The sequence below is a fragment of the Lynx canadensis genome, chromosome A3 (genome assembly GCF_007474595.2).
Source record: "Lynx canadensis isolate LIC74 chromosome A3, mLynCan4.pri.v2, whole genome shotgun sequence".
Classification (NCBI taxonomy): domain Eukaryota; kingdom Metazoa; phylum Chordata; class Mammalia; order Carnivora; family Felidae; genus Lynx; species Lynx canadensis.
In genome coordinates this window covers 128,268,380-128,287,198 of record NC_044305.1, presented here as the reverse complement: position 1 = coordinate 128,287,198, position 18,819 = coordinate 128,268,380, and the positions used below count along the sequence as shown (strand labels likewise).

General features: G+C 39.4%; 1 protein-coding gene and 1 pseudogene across 2 annotated transcripts in view; one reads left to right on the top strand and one right to left on the bottom strand.

Annotated features, from left to right (window-relative positions):
• NBAS (NBAS subunit of NRZ tethering complex) overlaps positions 1 to 18,819 on the bottom strand; it is a 333,519-nt gene that overhangs the window by 268,713 nt on the left and 45,987 nt on the right. For both annotated transcript variants that reach the window (XM_030311617.1, XM_030311618.1), the window contains exons 10-11: positions 10,764 to 10,902; positions 4,153 to 4,221 (exon numbers count right to left, since the gene is read on the bottom strand). In XM_030311617.1, coding sequence (XP_030167477.1) covers positions 4,153 to 4,221; positions 10,764 to 10,902 — 208 coding nt within the window. The remainder of the gene's footprint in view (positions 1 to 4,152; positions 4,222 to 10,763; positions 10,903 to 18,819) is intronic.
• Positions 11,319 to 14,330, top strand: LOC115509817 (annotated as a pseudogene).

Genomic DNA, 18,819 nt, shown 5'->3' with positions numbered 1-18,819 from the left:
GTGGCAATGATCTTTTGTATTTTTCACTGAGAGCAAGGTCAAAAAAGCAAAAATAAACAAGCAAAACTACATCACACTAAAAACATCTGCACAGCAAAGGAAACCATTAACAAAATGAAAAGACAATTTATGGAATGAGAGAAAATATTTGCAAGCCACACATCTGATAAAAATATCCAAAATGTACAAGGGACTCCTACAACTCAATAGCAAAAAAACACAAATAACCCAATTTAAAAATGAGCAAAGCATCTGAATTGACATTTTCTAAGTAAAACAAACAAACAAAAAAAAAGACATACAAATGGCTAGCAGGTACATGAAAAGGTGCTCAACATCACTAATCATCAGGGAAATGCAAATCAAAACCACAATGAGGTATCACTTCACACACCTCAGGATGGCTATTATGAATAAGAAAAGGCAACCAATGCTGGTGAGGATGTGGGGACACAAACACACAAACTGCCAATCAGCCTTTAAAAAGGAAATCCATGGGGTGCCTGAGTGGCCCTTTCAGGTTAAGCATCCAACTTCAGCTCAGGTCATGACTCATGGGTTCATGAGTTCAAGCCCCACGTCAGGCTCCGTGCTGACAGCTCAGAGCCTGGAGTCTCCTTCGGATTCTGTGTCTTCCTCTCTCTCTGCCCCTCTCCTCCTTGCACTCTGTCTCACTCCCTCTCTCAAAAATAAATAAACATAAAAAAGAAGAAGGAGGAGGAGGAGGAGGAGGAGGAGGAAATCCTGTCATTTGTGACAACATGGATGTAGCTGGCTGGCATTATGCTAAGTGAAATATGTCAAACGCAGAATGACAAATACTGAGTATCACTTATATGTAGAATCTTTAAAAAAAAAAAAAATCAAACTCCTAGAAACAGATAGTAGAAAACTAGCTGCCTACCAGAGGCGGGGGAGTGAGTGGAGGAAGTTGGGAGAGGTTGGTAAAGGGTGGAAACTTTCAGTTACAAGATGAAGAAGGTTTGCAGATCTAATGTATAATATGATGACTACACTTGATAACACTGTATTATGTAACTGAAACTTGCTAAGAGAGGAGGACCTGAATGGTTCTTACACACAATAAAAATATAAATATGTGAGGTAGTGGATATGTTAACTCGATGGGGGAAAAGCTTCATTTACATATATGCAGATCCAATCATCACATTATACACTTTAAATATCTTACAATTATACCCCAAAGAAGGCGAGGAAAAGATGGGGCGCTTGGGTGGCTCAGTCGGTTAAGCGTCCAACTTCAGCTCAGGTCATGATCTTGAGTTCAAGCCCCGCATCGGGCTCTGTGCTGACAGCTCAGAGCCTGAAACCTGCTTCGGATTCTGTGTCTCCCTCTCTCTCTGGCCCTCCCCTGTTCACGCTCTGTCTCTTAATAATAAATAAATGTTTCAAAAAATTAAAAAAAACAAAAAAAAAGGTGAGGAAAAGAAAGAAAGAAAATGATGAATTTCACTTACTGCCTGCTTCAGTCTACTCTATTCCATGAGTATCTACTGAAAGGCAGTCTTACCTTGTAAGTTACGATGGAACAAAGGAAGTTGGTTGACAAAGATCATTTGCATGGTCTTCTTTCACCATGAATTCATCTATGACCCTTTTAATTGAGCATATTATCAATTCTATTTACCTCCTTGTATCAAAATCTCTTCCCACAGCTTTCCAAAAGATACTTTCCTCTTACCTCACTGAATCTCTTGTGTAGCAATGTGATACCAATACTACTGAAATTAATAACATGAACAGGATTTTAACTTTCACCTCTATTTCTCATTTATTAAACTACTAGCTCAAACGTCCATTTGATCTTTTGTTAATTAAAAACACTAATTAAAGCCTCTACTACTGGCAGCAATAGAGTAGGAATTGTGTCTTCTCTCAAACACTACAATAAAACCTTTAACTGTCCTTTCTAAGAGAGTAATTCTTTTAAATGTTCAATATCAGATCTTAGCACTGAGAGAGAGTACTTTAACTTACCTAACTTTCTTCAACTGCATATCTACACAGAACAATTAAAAATGAGTGATTTCCTATTTCATTACACCTTTCAAATGTACACGCTACATGAAAATTAAAGTACTGAACTCTAGTACATACATTCAAAATGTTCTGAATTACTACACAGTCTTAAAGGTGAATTCGTAAGTGCTGCTCTTCCCACATTCAACATGAATAAACATATCCAGTAATACAGACTATATGCCAGGTATGTCTGACACTGTGGGAAGCTAGCAGCAAGCAAAACATAAATCCTGCCCTTAAGAAGTTGAGCTGATGTTCTTGCCCACTGTGGTTTAGAAGTCTGACCTCCCTAAATAAATAAATAAATAAATAAATAAATAAATAAATCATCCTCAAATGCCTGGTTAACAAACCTGGGGCTAGTGAGCAGGGGGAGACACTGCAAAAATACATAGGAAATAAAAAGCCCTTGGGAAAAAAATTTTCCAAGACAACATTCTTTATAAAAGAACACACAGAACTTTTATTATTAATATACTCTTTGAAAGGTAATACTATATGCCAAATAAAACTAGTGGCTACAGCCCAGCAAACTGGAATGTTCCAGCACTGCCCTCTGACACTTCCAGGACTTGGCAAATGCTGCTACCAGGCTGGAAATGTCCAGTGTCCCTCTTTCTGTGTGAGGAACCCTCACTTCTAAATTGAGTATCCTCTCAAGAATGAAAGGCTCCCTCTTTGTGCACCTCAATGGTACTTCATATTAACTTATAGAAGGGGTTATAAAATGCATAAGACTGTATTATTTCCCAGCTGCTTCTGTAACTGTCTCCCCCACTACACTGAGGGCTGCTTGAGGAAGTGCAATGCATTTTATTCATCAATTTATTCTCAGCTCTAACATTATGCCTGGGCTCAAAGTGAGTGCTGACTGACTGAAAAAAAAAAAAAAAAAAAAAAAGAATAAACACTGAAATGACATATAATTGCTTTAATAAAGTCAACAGAATTTTAAAAGTGAGTCATTTAAGATTTGTTAAAGATAGTAATTTAGATAGTATTAAAGAGAATGCAGAAAGGATGCAGGAAGAAAAAGTAAAATAATGCTATCATGCACTAAAATGGTAACAGATCAACAGAGGCGATACAGAGAACTAAGTCCATGGCAGAGGCCAAGCCATTTGATCTTTCATATGTTTCTTCATCTGCAAAATGAAAACAAACTCCATGAAATGCCTGAAGAGAATGCTAACTGGAAAACAGTGCCACCATATGGGGATTCAACATGAAAGTGACTTTCCAGACATCAACAGCAGTGGTACTGCTCACTTTTGTAGAAACAATGCCAAAACAATCCAGAATGCATGACTTAGTTGAAGTCAATGGCAGAGAAAGAACTCAAACTTTAAATATATTAAATGCAAATGCAGCACCAAGATGCTCATCTGATTTCTCAAGATTTCTGTACTTTCTTGTAATTTCCCTTGGGTAAATAAAGAAATTGAAGAAACAGAAAAATGAGGCAGTTTGAGTCTCCCCAAAACAAAAAAGGTAAGATCCGATGCTTCCATATAGGCCAAGACTCTTGTGAGAACAGGAGAGAGAGAGTGAAGTAACCATCTCCATCAGAGGCAGCTCCTAAGCACCTCACTCACATCAGGAGGAAACTGACAAACATCCTTGTCAAGGATCCATGCATCTCTTGGAAAACAGTATAAAATGGTTTTTGAAGCCCAGAATCAACATGGCTTGCTTTTTCTTGGAGTTTCAATAATCTCAGATTTAAAAAAACAAACAAAAAAGGATATATTATGGACAAGGAAGGAAAATTTGCGAGTAAGATAAAATTAAAAAAAAAAAAAACACTTCAAACATATAATGGTTCCAGGAGATTTGTCTTCCATTCCCAAACTCAAGAGGACTAAATTCATTCTTTACCCTTTTTTTTTTTTTTCAAATCTTCATTATTGAGAGAAGAATGATATACAGTAAAACACACAAACCTTCAGGGAATAGCTCCAGGAATTTTTACTTATGGATCTGTCCACGCAGGGTACAATTAAGAGCACACCCAGATGAAGATCTATAACACTGAAGGTTCATTCCGTTGTGCTTTAAAGGTACTCGGTGAAAATATTTGAGAAGCACAAGGTTAAGCTTGTGAGTTACCTGTTCTTGTCCCGGGCGACTATAAAACTTGACACTTAACATCCTTAACAATCCCAGGGTCTTCGGTACCTACAAAATAAATGCACATCATACAAAGAAAAATTAATGGAATGCTTCCTCGCTGTAAAAATCCTTTTATCACGAAATGAAAACTAGAAGAAATCTAACACTTTAAGAAATAGTTAAGAAAACCATCAATAGGTGTCAGAGATGTACTCACAATAGCCAATTTATTAAGGAATTGATCTTATGCTTCAAAAATGCCAGAAAAAAGAAATCAACATTTAGAAACCAGTATTTGAAATAATAGGACACAGACTCTCTTTAGACTTAACAGATGCATTTATAAAACCAAGAGGGAGAGAAGGGTGTAATTTAAGAAATTTAAAACAACAAGTATTGTTGAAGATGTAGAGAATTTAGTACACTGCTTGGGGTGGGGAGAAGTAAAATGGTACAGCTGCTGTAGACAAGTTTCATGGTTCCTCAAAAAGTTTAACATAGGGGCGCCTGGGTGGCGCAGTCGGTTAAGCGTCCGACTTCAGCCAGGTCACGATCTCGCGGTCCGGGAGTTCGAGCCCCGCGTCAGGCTCTGGGCTGATGGCTCGGAGCCTGGAGCCTGTTTCCGATTCTGTGTCTCCCTCTCTCTCTGCCCCTCCCCCGTTCATGCTCTGTCTCTCTCTGTCCCAAAAAAAATTAAAAAAAAAAAAAAAAAAAAAAAAAGTTTAACATAAAATTACCATTTGACCCAGCCATTCCATCCTAAGTATACGCCCAAAAGAATTGAAAACAGGTATTCCATCAAATAATTATACACAAATGTTCATAGCAATACTATTCACAACAGCCAAGAAGTGGAAACAACTCAAAAGACCATTAACTAAAGAACGAACAAAATGTAATATATCCACACGACAGAATACTGTTCAGTCATAAAAAGGAATGAAGAAGTGATAGATGCTACAACTTGGATGAACCTTGAGAACATTATTCTAATCAAAGAAGTCAGAAACAAAAGGCCACATATTATATGATTCCATTTATATGAAACAGAATAGGTAAGTCCACAGAAACAGAAAGCAGACTAGAGGTTGCCAGGAGCTGGAGGGAGGAAGAATAGGGAAGGACAAGTTAATGGGAATGAGGTTTCCTTTTGGGGTGATGAGAATGTCTTGGAACTAGATGGTGGTGATAGTTGCAAACATTGTGAATGTACTAAATGCAACTGAATTGTATATTTTAAAATGGTTAGTGGTTGGTTTTATGTTTTATGAATTTTAACTTGAAAGAAAAAGGCAAAGAAGAGTACAGTTTTGTTGAGCTTAAAAATTTTCCTATCAGAACTTCTGAGTAGTTAAAGCCATCAGTGGTGGCTTAGCTCCGTATCTCCCAATATTTCCTCCAACACAAAAAGAAAAAGAAGGGAAAAATATAAGGTGTCTGGCTGGCTCAGTCAGTAGAACACGGTCATGAACTGAAGCCCCACACTGGGTGTAGAGCTTACTTGGAGAAAAAAAAGTGGGGCGGGGGGGGCGGGGGGAGTAGAAAATAAATCTATATGAAAATCATGTCCTCACCTTAACTTGAAGACAGAAGATAAGACAAACTTCAAGATAACTATAAGTAAGAAAAACAAAAAACACCAAATCCCAGGGTGTCATCTCCACTGCTCCTGCCAACCCCCATGTCCCCATGACGCCTACTACCAGGCCTGGTGTTGAGCAAAAGCAGATTGTAAAAATACTGCAGGGCCAAGGAAGGACAGATGAGGGAAGGTAGCAAAGGGATCATCTAAAACCACTGTCAAAATTATAATCCAAGAATTCTTGCCAGAAATAGAAAAAGATATATACGTTGAAAGAGCCAACGGGGATTCTCTGAGAAAATTAGCCCAGAAAAATCAACTCTGAGAAATATCCTAGGAAAGCTATTAAATTTCACAGACTGAAAAAAAAAAATCCTCAAGGCCTTCAAGTATAATGGCCAAATAACATTTGTATGATTCCCTTTGTAAGGAAAATAATTTAACTTCAGTGAGAATTTTCATATTCCACATACAAAGCAAAGCAATAATGGAGTAGTGGTTTTTTTTGTTTTTTTAAGTTCAATGAAAGAAAGGGTAAACTAAGGATTTTATATCCATACGTTTTCCTTCAAATACTAGACTACTAGAAAACAATTTTGAACATACAAGAACTTAAGGAACTCTTTCCCCATGAGCCCGTCTTAAAACATCTTCTAAAAGAGGGGCACCTAGTTGGCTCAGTCAGTGGAGCATGCAACTCTTGATCCCAGGCTGAGTCTGAACCCCATGTTGGGTGTAGAGATTACTTAAAAATAAAATCTTAAAGAGCGTGTGTGTACACACACACACACACACACACACACACACACACACATCTACTAGAAGATAGTTTCACCCAACCAAGAGATGACTGGGAACACTTCAAAACAAGAAATAACAGCATTCTGAATCAGAAATGGACATCTAAGACACTAAAGAAAGGTGAGGATCAAGGTAGAAACTAATGTGCAAATATTATGTGTTTTGTCAAAGTAGCAGTAGCACAAAAAGGGCAGAGAACGGAAAGGAAGAAAGGAAGATAAACTGATTTTTGTAGAAGCAATTAGAAGAGATTAAAGAATACCAATAAAATTGATGCATGGGTAAAATGTTGGAGGCCACTGATAACATCAATAGGAGTATTTCAGTGAAATGATGGAAGTAAATTCCCATGCAACAGAATTCGAATTCAAGAGAGAAAAGAAAGAGGAAGTGCAAGCAAGTATAGACGACTCTAGAACATGTTAAAGAAAGGGAAATAAGTGGGGTGGTAGCAGGATTTAGTGGGGTCTATATCCCCCAAAGGCAAACAAAAAAATGGTTTTTATGATGGAAAAATAAAAGCATGTTGTACGCTGATAAGTCTAACAGACAGCACAATTCATGGTATAGGAAAAATATTCTTCCATGAACAAGTGTGAGATCTGGTAGAAACACAGATGGGTTGGCCGTAGCCGGTACAAGGACAGTTTGTCTGCGATAATGACAGAAGAGGTACAGATGCAGGCAGGTGGTGGGGTCTTATGGAAATATTCCTCTGATTACTTCTATATTCTGAGGGAAATAGGATTTCTCAGAGAAACGGGTTTCCAAACAGCCTGTGTCCCTTCCAAAACAGCCTTTACCAAAAAAGCAGCGTAGCAGTAACATAAAAATTAGTTTTGTTCCTTTTTATACTTTTTCTAAAATTCTGATCTTAAAAATACAAACATAATAACAATGAACACTCTAGATCACCGTATGGCTTATCAAGTGCCTTCAAATATATTACCTCATCTAATTGTCGCAAAAGCCTTACCCACAGAGGTGTAAAGTGTTGAGGCAGAATTCCCATCCCAGACTTCTGACTCCCGAGTCTGGATTCTTTCCTTTCTCCCAGTTACTGAATTCAAACCTGCTGTCTGTTATAGCTTATTGCCTCTATTTGTGGACACAGCTATATCCTCCCATACAGTAAACCCCTTGAGGGCTGCTACCTCTCCATTCCTAACACCCAGCAGTGACTCAACGTTGAACAAATGAATACATAAAACTACCCAACATTAATTTGAAACTTTGGTCAATGCACATATTGAATCTTGCACCGTCTCTTAGACAACCTGGCAGCCTTGTGAGAGACTAGAATATATGTGTCAGCAGCATTTTTTAGTCAATATCCACCCGAACACAATAGCAACCTTAAACAAACAAGCTCGATGAGGACAGTATCTGCCACCTGACAAAAGGAACTACTCCCAAAACTCAAATTACTCTGAGGTAGGGGCAGGCTATGTAGAAGGACTGGACGTTTAGCTGCAAGACATATTTAAGAGCCACTAACGTAATTAAAATACCCTTCGAAGAAATTAATCATACAGCCGAGCATTCAATTTGCAATTTAATGTTTTTCCCCACTTATTCTGTCAGGGCACGGGCAATTTTCTTTTAAGAGACTGCAATACCAAAGCTTCAGGCTGGAGAGGGAAGGGCCATAGCAAAGCAGATTTCAATACTTCAGTGAGGAGCAAAGTGAAAGCACATGAGAATTCAAAGAAGCCAAGGTGAAAAGAGGGTTCACGGTATGCGAGAGCACTCTGTGACTCTTCGTCTCCCAGACCACTCTGTCACAAATGCGTCCGATTATACTGACCTGAAATGGACCTCCACAGTTCGCCTGCTTCATCTCTCCTTGTATCCTCCACACTTAGCCTATATTTTCTCTTTTGCCCCTCAACCTTTGACAAATTTCATAGCTACTGAAAAGCGCAAGTGATGGTACAAAGAAACACCAGTATACCTTTCGCTTGGGTTCACCAGTTATCGATGCTTTGCCATTTATCTATGTGTGCTTTATCTATGTGTGTGTATACACGTCTCTTAAATTATGGTTTTGACTAAACCATTTAAAAAATAAGCTGCAGACATCACACTTAGATTCAAGAGCCAAAGCTGTTCAAACTCTTTCCAAGATCTGCCCTGAATATCTCACATAGAAAACTACAAGCTGGGTATGAACTACATCGAGAGAAACAGGAAGAACTTCCTGCAAAAACGAAATAATATGTTTAAGCAACTCTTACCCCTTTATGAATTATAGGACAATCACAGACAAATCTGACAGTGCCACTGAGACGGGCATAATCTCACACGGGGAGTGGGGGAAGGTGCTCAACGGAGTCTAGAAGATCCGTTCCACCTGTGTTCCCTATTTTTAGTCATGAGATCTTAGGCTCCTTATCTGTGAAGTGTGGCTACCAAACCCCAATCCGGACTCCTCTGGGTCCCGCAGGAGAAGAGGCAGGAACTAGCATAAGCAGAGGGTAGCACATGGAAGGAACAGCACAAAAAACAGTCCTCGATTATAAACTCATCCAGAAATACAACCAGATACAGGGTCTAGTGTCACATAAACCACTAAGTTGAACTAAATTAAAAAAAAACAAAAACAAACGGTGCCTGGGTGGATCAGTTAAGCATCCGACTTTAGCTCAGATTATGGTCTCACAGGTAATGAGTCCAAGCACTACTTTGGGATTCATTCTCATTCTCATTCTCTCTCTCTCTCTCTCACTCTCTCACTCTCTCTCTCTCTGCCCCTCATGGGATTCTCTCTCTCTCTTCTCCCTTCCTCACTCACCCTTTCTCACCAAAAAACAAACAAACAAACAAAAAAAAAAACCCACATACCCAACCCTACTTTGTTGAGCTCAATTCACAATAACATACTTCGGAATATGCTGAGAACTAAAGAAAAAAATGAATGGGAGCTTACAATAATTGCTTAAGATTTTCTTTTAAAAGCATTTCTTCATTAGTTCCTTTTTAACACCAGACATTTAACCATTCATGGTCTTAGGGTATTATTTTAAAATCAGTGTATCTTAACACAGAATTAACAGGACAAATACATTCACTATAGGAAAAAACAACATGACACATTCCCTTATACTGTGCTTTACTTTAATTTCTTGGTTTCTTCCCTACTGGAAAAAATATCTGAGCAGCCACCGGAAAGGAGGCACTGTGCTAAGAACAGGATACATAATTTTGATCAAGTGCTTGATTTCCTGCAGTTTACATAAATAACCAAGATATATAACATTACAGGGTGGTCAATATGGCCGATAAATTATTCACTAATATCTCATTTTTCTTGGCTTTCTGGATACACAGAAAAAACAATTTCTCAGGCCCCTTACAGGCAGGAAGAGCCATATGATTAGTTAGAACGCATGCACTATGAGCAGAAGTAACAGCAGCTCTGGTTTAAAAAGTTCCACCTTTCAGCCCTCTCTTCCCTCTTCTACAAACTGAGACACAGTGGAACCTCAAGAGGTCACCAGCCTCTGTGTATTCTTCAGTCATCACTCGGAACAAACTGTTCAGGGGAGTCATGGCACCAAGAGCAGGCTCTGTCACAAATAAGGGATGAGTTGTTACCCGGTAAAACACAGAAATGTCAGGAGTTTTCATCTATGTAACTGTTTTTATTATCACAGCAGAACCTAGCCTATACTGACTATTCCAGCACACCAGAATACTCTGCTATACAACAAATGAATGAATGGCCAGGTTTATCACCCAGGTGAACACAGACGAAAATGTCAGGAAGTGTAGCATGGTGGTGAAATCTTGAACAGGGGAACTTCCGTTGTATTCTGCCACTTGCTAGCTCGGTGACCCGTGGTAGTTACTTAACTACGCTTTACTTTTGCCATCAACAGACAGGCTAGTAACAATACCTATCTCAAAAAGTGGGGGAGAATTAAGTGGGCTAATACATACAATAGCACTCAGAAGAGCCGCCAGCACAGCAAACACGTGGAATGAACGTTAACGTTTAAATAAGCAAATGTAAGTAACAGGACTACTGTTGTTCTTCTAACATCTGCTAATACCGTTACTAAAAATGAGACCAAGTTAAACACAAAATGCTTTAGATAAATTTGATGTTTGGAAGAAGTACCAAAATTTCACACAAAGTCACCTTCCTCATCCAAGACAAATTATTTCCTCCTCTCCTGCCTAAGCTCTATTAGCAAAGTGAAAGGCCATAACTAATACTTACTGCAGTGACCCTGTCTCCACCATTAGTAACCTGCTTATAATAAGGCGATCCTGAAAGAACTCTCCAGGCAGATAGGCCATAGCTAGACGCTTTGGATATGCCCACTTCAGCAGTTTCGCATCCACCAACCAGTAAAAGTCTAGAAAACAGAAAAATAAAAAGAACTGATAAATTGTAATATGAGTAAGAGGACATCAAAACAAGGAGAGCAGAAACAGTCACCTTCACAAAGAAAACTGAAGTAAAAGTTGCTATATACTAAACCCAGAAGTAAATATTTTAGAAGAAACAACCAGAAGAAAACCAGATGGTTTTTCACCTAGAATTCCACCTTCACTTATACAGAGGTAAGGCTTAAACATTCAAGTACCTGAAATCCAGATGGGAACGGTAAAGAAAGAGTAAAAATGTTTTAAGGTTGGCCCCTGAACACTGAAGAAATGGTCTGTATCAACACCAATAAACTTCATATCCAGATGCGTCCCACACCCAGCATATTCATGCATATTCATCACAGCATTATGCACAGTGAGGACACAATTACAGATGTTAGGGATGACAGCCAAAAGCGCTGTGGATAGGACAGTACCCTACAATAATAACGACACTGAAACAAGACGACGCGGTAGTTTACACGCACGTTATGATCTGTTTCCTCCAGTTGTTCTACTTTGTGAACAATTAGAGGCAAGCTGCCAACAGGGCAAACAGTCTGACATATACTAGAAGGTAAAAGACTGTGACACTACACAGACTAAACTCATTAATAATGAAAACCAAACAGTCATGATGTTTTTATTGACATATAAATGATACATAGCATATTAGTTCAGGTGTACGACATAAGGATTCAAAATTTGTATATACTGTGAAATGATCGCCGTAACTAGTTAATATCTATCCCATACACAGTTACACGTTCTTTTTCTTGTGATGAGAGCTTTTAACATCTACTCTGTTAGCAACTTTCAAATATGCAATACGGTATTTTTAACTGGAGTCAGCACCAACACTCATGATTTTTAAAGTCACAGCATTCACTAAATCTAGCCGAGAACTATGTGACAGGCATTATAATCATCTATCGAAAAAAAAATGTTTAAAGGTAAATTTATGATAAGTTAAAGGAAGCACTACACCTACCAGTGAATTATTCATTGTTCCCAATGACAATAAAGTGGAACACTAACAGAAAAGAGAAGTCACAGTTTCACTGGTCTTGTCCATGTAACACTGCCCCAACATGATCTACCACTGTCCCAAATGACAGAAAATAATTATCAAGCTCCCTTTAAAGCAAAACACTCATATTGTCACCAGGCTCCCATTCTGTCAAAAAAAGGATGTACTTCATCACACAAATTAGTCCTTACCTTTTTCTAGACCATGTTCATAGAAACAGCAAAACTTAAAAAACTTTAGCTTCTGCATAGAAAATACAAAGTAAACGAAAACAACACTTTAAAAGGCTCTTTAGAGTTGGTGTATCAAAAGGATTTACTTAAAAAAAGGGTAGAGGAATGACCAGGGATATACCTATGAAATAAGAGTGGCCACGAGTTGACTGTTGAAACTGAATGACAGGCACAAGGAAGTCAATATATTATCGTCTCTATGAACACGCTTCAAATAATCCACAATGAAATTTTTTTCAAAAGTCATTTTGTTTAAAAAAAAAAAAGCAGAAAAAAAAAAAAAACTCTGGGAGTGCCTGACTAGCTCCATCAGTAGAGCATGCGATTCTTGATCTCAGGGTTGTGAATTTGAGCCTCACACTGGGCGTGGGGATTACTTTATTATTTAATATGAAATTTGTTGTGAAATTGGCTTCCATACAACACCCAGTGCTCATCCCAACAGGTGCCCTCCTCAATGCTCATCACCCACTTTCCCCTCCCTCCTACCACCCCCTCCCCCCCCCCCCCCCCCCCCCGTCAACCCTCAGTTTAGTCTCAGTTTTTAAAAGTCTCTTATGGTGTGCCTCCCTCTTTTTTTTTTTTTTCCCTTCCCCTCCCCCATGATCTTCTGTTAAGTTTCTCAGGATCCACATTAGAGTGAAAACATATGGTATCTGTCTTTCTCTGTAGGACTTATTTCACTTCAGCATAACATTCTCCAGTTCCATCCACGTTGCTACAAAAGACCACATTTCATTCTTTCTCATTGCCATGTAGTATTCCATTGTATATATAAACCACAACTTCTTTATCTATTCGTCAGGTGATGGACATTTAGGCTCTTTCCATAATTTGGCTATTGTTGAAAGTGCTGCTATAAACATCGGGGTACAAGTGCCCCTATGTATCAGCACTCCTGCATCCCTTGGGTAAATTCCTAGCAGTGCTATTGCTGGGTCCTAGGGTAGATCTATTTTTAATTTTTTGAGGAACCTCCACACTTGATCTCAGGGTTATGAATTTAAGCCTCACACTGGGCATAGAGATTACTTTTTTAAAAATCCTCTGAATAAACAGAAACAAAACAGGTAATCCTGAATATTGATATTTCTGAATATAATCTCAGTGTTTTTTCAAACAGAAAACATGTTTTTCATAAAACATATCTTTAAAAATTAGCAACCTATCATTATAATAAACATAAAAACACTAAGAATTCAACAAATTCCCAAAAGACCAGGATAACGAAAATAATTTTCCTCTGCTCAGTGTACAACATATATATTTATATTAACAACAGTATAATTCTTTTCTCAAAGGATTCAATATTATTATTATTTACTCTGCACTACTATGTCATGGAGGGGACATATCTAATTTTCAGATAAAAAATATACACAGTTTTTGGCTCTCGGCTTGGAGGAGGCGAAGGTGCAACTCTCTTCAGTCACCCAGAATCCGGGTTCATCCGATACCAGCCGCCTCCACCACGCCACCTAAATTCAATCCCAGCAAGATCTAAGTTGTATACCTGAGGTACACCAGTGGGGAAGTCAGTGCCACATCTGCCCTGACCCCCAAGACTGCCCCGAATCTGTCTCCAAAAAAAGGTTGGTGATGACATCTCCAGGGTAACCTGTGATCAGAAGGGTCTGAGGCTGACAATGAAACTGACCGTTAAGAATAGACAGACCCGGATTGAAATGGTACCTTCTGCCTCTTCCCTGATTATCGAAGCCCTCAAGGAACCACCAAGAGAGAGAAAGAAGCAGAAAAACGTTAAGCACAGCGGAAGTATCACTTTTGATGAGATTGTGAACATTGCCCGACAGATGCAGCACCATTCTTTAGCCAGAGAACTTTCTGGAACCATTCGAGAGATCCTGGGGACTGTCCAGTCTATGGGGGGCAATGTTCATGGCCACCACCCTCATGACATCAGAGATGCATGAACAGTGGTGCTGTGGAATGCCCCACTAGTAAGAACTACAAAGGAAAATTTTTCAGTAGAGGATCATTTGACAATCAAAAAATAATAATATGTATACATACACACGTATATGTATAAAACTAAGTTGCCTGACTACTGAAGAAGGAGATACAGAGCTAACTGAAATCTCAGATTTCTTATCTCTTGTTCTTCATGCTAGAAGACATGTCCTCGCCATGATTTTTGAGAAATATCATAGCCATGTATACATCAAACTGGCTACATGCAAACTCCATTAAGAACAAAAGAGATCCAGGGACGCCTGGGTGGCTAAGTCAGTTAAGCGTCCAATTCTTGATCTCAGCTCAGGTATTGATCTCAAGGTCATGAGTTCAAGCACTGCATTGGGCTCCTCACTGGGCATGGAGCCAACTTCAAAAATAAATAAATAACTAAATAACTAAATAAATAAATAAATAAATAGAACAAAAGAGATTCAATACCTGCTTCCAAACCTTTCCTCCATTAATGCCTAATTGAGGAGTAAGTGGAAAAAGAGGCAGAATGATGGAACTAATCACATACCATCCTCACTAGATGATAAAACCATGTAACTTGAATGAAAACAGTCAATGAAAAAGAAAGAAGTCTGAGGCCCAGCCCAGCACAATATACAGAATAGATGTTTCCTGAGGAACTGAATTTAAAGCTCCAACTTTCTCCTTAAGTAGCACAGTGAGAGGTGCCAGAGCAACTCCACGTCCCCCTGCCAGTCCCCAAGCTTGCTGGTTCCAGCAGCGAGGTGTGAGAAGATGAGGCAGGGAAAAGGGGAAAGGTCAAGGCCACAGCGGGGAGGGAGAAAATGGGGGAAGGGGATGATTCACTGATAAAGATAGAACTAAACAAGGCTAAGCCGATAATCTGATAAAGGAAAGTGTTAAGAAAAAAATTTCAAACTATTTATGAAAGACTAAAAGCCATGAATACAGAGAAAAATACCATGTTCTTTGACACACCCTCAATACCTGAAAGAAGTCAATTCTTCATCTATAAATTGAATGCAATTTCAAATAAAATCCCAACAGAATTTTTCATGGAACTGAACACATACTAAAAGTAGACAAATCTAAAACTTACACGAGAGTGAGCAGTTCTAAGAAAAGCTAACTCCGTTCTCACTGCTAATCATTCCCTTTGTGCGCTGTGCTTTGTGTGTCTTCATCTGCAAATACTTTCGTACCTGGGGTCATTAAGACATTCTCCTTCAAATTCCACCATATTACACCTAAAACTTACAGGGGTGCCTGGGTGGCTCAGTCGGTTGAGCGTTCAACTCTTGATTTAGACTCAGGTCATAATTCCAGGGTTGTGGGATTGAGCCGCACGTCAGGCTCCATGCTGAGCGTGGAACCCACTTAAGATTCGCTTCTCTTCTCTCTCTCTCCCCACCGCCGTCCCTCCCCTGCTACGCTCTCTAAAACAAATTTTAAATTTTTAAAAATTTTAAATTTCTATTTATACAATGAAAAGATAAATCACACACCAGATGAACACACAAAAGTAACAGAGTATTAGCAAAGAATGTATATGGATCTCCCATAATCAGCCCAAAACAAAAATGGACAAAGCATTAAGCAAGTCACAAAAGGAGAAATCCAAAAGTCAGTAATGCAGATTAAAACAATACAGATTTAGGGGTGCCTGGCTGGCTCAGCTGGTAGGGCATGTATGTGACTCTTGATCTTGGCATTGTGAGTTCAAATCTCCATGTTGGCCACAGATACGTTAAAAAAAAAAAAAATGAGTAAAATACAGAGAATGTTTAAGAACACAGTTAAAGTACCGGTGAAGCTTCAAATTGGAACGATCATTTTGGAGAATGATGTGGCAAACCTAACAAAAAGACATACCTGACAACCCCATAAACTATGTTCTAAGGACACTCTGGAGAAATTCTTGTACAGGTATATTTATCTCATGGTAAAAGAAGATTTTGTGCAGCACTATTTATAATGCAGGAGAATTAGATGTATTTTAAATGCTTAAAAGGAATGGATAAATTCAACAAATTATCCAGGAAAACATACACAACAATAGAATGGACACGTAGATAAGATGGTAGGTAAAGAAATGGGGGGGGGGGGGAGGCATGCACCAAAATCTTGAGAGCAGCTACCTCTAGAAAGGGATGAGGAGACAAAGGAATGGAAGGAGGGAATTTGGGGAATTGTTTGTACTGTCTCTTTTACTCATGTATGTGCATGTACACGGACACACACACCCCTTAAGTAAAAAAGAAAACGTTAGTATTTGTTAATTCTGAGTAGTAGATACTTAGGTATTCATGACCTCATTCTCCGTACTTTTCTCTTTAACTTAAAAACGGGAACATCGAGATACAGTATCCCAAATCATGTACATAAATTTTGCCAGTTAGTGAAGTCCAGGAAAGAAAATGCAGTAAACTGGCTTTAGCACATAACACCCACCCACAAGTCTAGTCAAACACTGAAAATAAAATCAGCATATCATTTACTTTGTGGCATTTAGAGGTTTTCATATATTAACGGTTATAGCTTAAGCATTCCGTGATTTACTGCTGAAAGGATCATTAGATTTTTGCAGAAGTCAGCCCGCACACAGATAATACTCTAGAAAATAATTTACAGCATTAACATTGTTCTGTTCCAGTGAATTCCTCCACCCAGAATACTTCCTTAAATATACTGGATATTTGGCTTAAGTGCTTACTTTAAGAATCATATTTTGAAGTAATGGTTTTAAAATTTTTCTATAAAAACATAAAGCAAAACAGATTTTCTACAGTGCAAATTAAGTTCTCTAGATTAAAGCACATGATGTGTGGGAATTGTAACTGTACTTCTTGACAAAAAGGAGAGAAAGACTGACCTTTCCGGTAATCTTCAACCTCAAAATTTTGTGGAAAATAGGAATATCATAGGTCTAGGTATCAGGCATCAGATTCCAGTACCTCTGCAACAAAGTAACTATGTGATGTTATCCCATCAATATTTACTAAATGCAAATTGTGTGCTAAGCAATGCGGAATATGGAATTATGGCAAGCAACTGAAGAAGCTTCGTGATGAACCATTTATAATTCTTCTTGGAATCCATTTGTAGTGTCACAGTATCTCCCAGTTCATCAGCATCGAGCACGGGGTGGCTCTGAGGGCCATGCTTTCGATCCCCACCTGCTTTCCTCTGCTGGCCTTGGAGGTACACTGATCCACGGGAATGAAAATGAGCGGCCCCACTCCTGGGGGGCGGAGGCGGGGGGGGGGGGGGGGGGGCGGGGAGGGACAAGTCAACACAAACCACTGCCACACAGGACCTCTTCAAAGACCTCGGAGGATGGGGCGCCTGGGTGGCGCAGTCGGTTAAGCGTCCGACTTCAGCCAGGTCACGATCTCGCGGTCCGTGAGTTCGAGCCCCGCGTCGGGCTCTGGGCTGATGGCTCAGAGCCTGGAGCCTGTTTCCGATTCTGTGTCTCCCTCTCTCTCTGCCCCTCCCCCGTTCATGCTCTGTCTCTCTCTGTCCCAAAAATAAATAAAAACATTGAAAAAAAAAATTAAAAAAAAAAAAAAAAAAAAAAAAAAGACCTCGGAGGTAGGTACAAAGACAGCCAAAAGGACAGTGCATGGAGGAAGGAGCCAAGGAAGGCTTCACAGTGAAAAGTTTATCTTTTAAACAATTTCCCAAATAAAGGGATCAGGTAAAGAACATTCCAAGCCCTGGGAAGTCAATGTCAAAAAGCAGAGTGTCATTTGTGAAACGGTGTTTGGAGAACAATGAATGCCGTGTGTGCTTCTAGCCTATAAAAAGGGAAGCAGGAGGGGGAGAGAAAGTTCAAAGGGGTCCTGAACACTACAGAATAGTTTGTCTTGCTCCCTTCTGGGCACTTGCCACCTTCCACCTTACCTTCTCTACCAGAAGTTATTTAAATCACGCCTCCATTAGCAAACTCGGAGCCACTTAGGAACAGAGATTGGATGTGCCTCGTTTATAGCATTTACCACAATTGTTTCACGCAAAACTATCTGTGCGCTATGTGCAAAGCACTACAAGGAACAAAGATAAATAAGACACAGTCCTTGTCCTTGGCTTAACCTCCCCGGGCTTCAGCTCTCCCACCTGAGAAATGAAGGGGCTGAACCAAATGACGGATGAACCTCTTCCCCAGCTCTGACATCCTAAGAGGCTCAAACTCAGAGCAGGAACACAGGTATCAGACAACAAAAATAAACTGTGACAAATGGAGCCAAAAACACAAGAAGAGGTGAATTAAATGAGCAAGAGTAAAGGCGGTGGCCGAGCAGAACAAAGGGCAGCGATACGGGGGTGGTCAAGGCCATCTGAGGAAAGGCAGCTGGGGACAGAATGCGTGTCCCTAGGCATCACCCCACATGTGACACTGATGAACCGGGAGAGCTCCATGTGACACTACAAATTGTTTCCAAGAAGAACTGTAAATCGTTTATTAAGAAGGTCCTTCAATCTATAATTGTTGAAAGAATCTGCCATCTAGTGGCTCAAACTTCTGAAAGCGGAGGAAGGAAGTTTGAAATAGCAGAAACAGCTGTATGTGCTCCGTCCAGTGACCGGTGGGCTTGTGGCATACAACCCACAGAAAGGGAAGAAGGAAGAAAAACACTACAGCTCTCAAAATTTTAAAGCGCCTAAGATCATGCTTGTCAAAATAAGGGCTC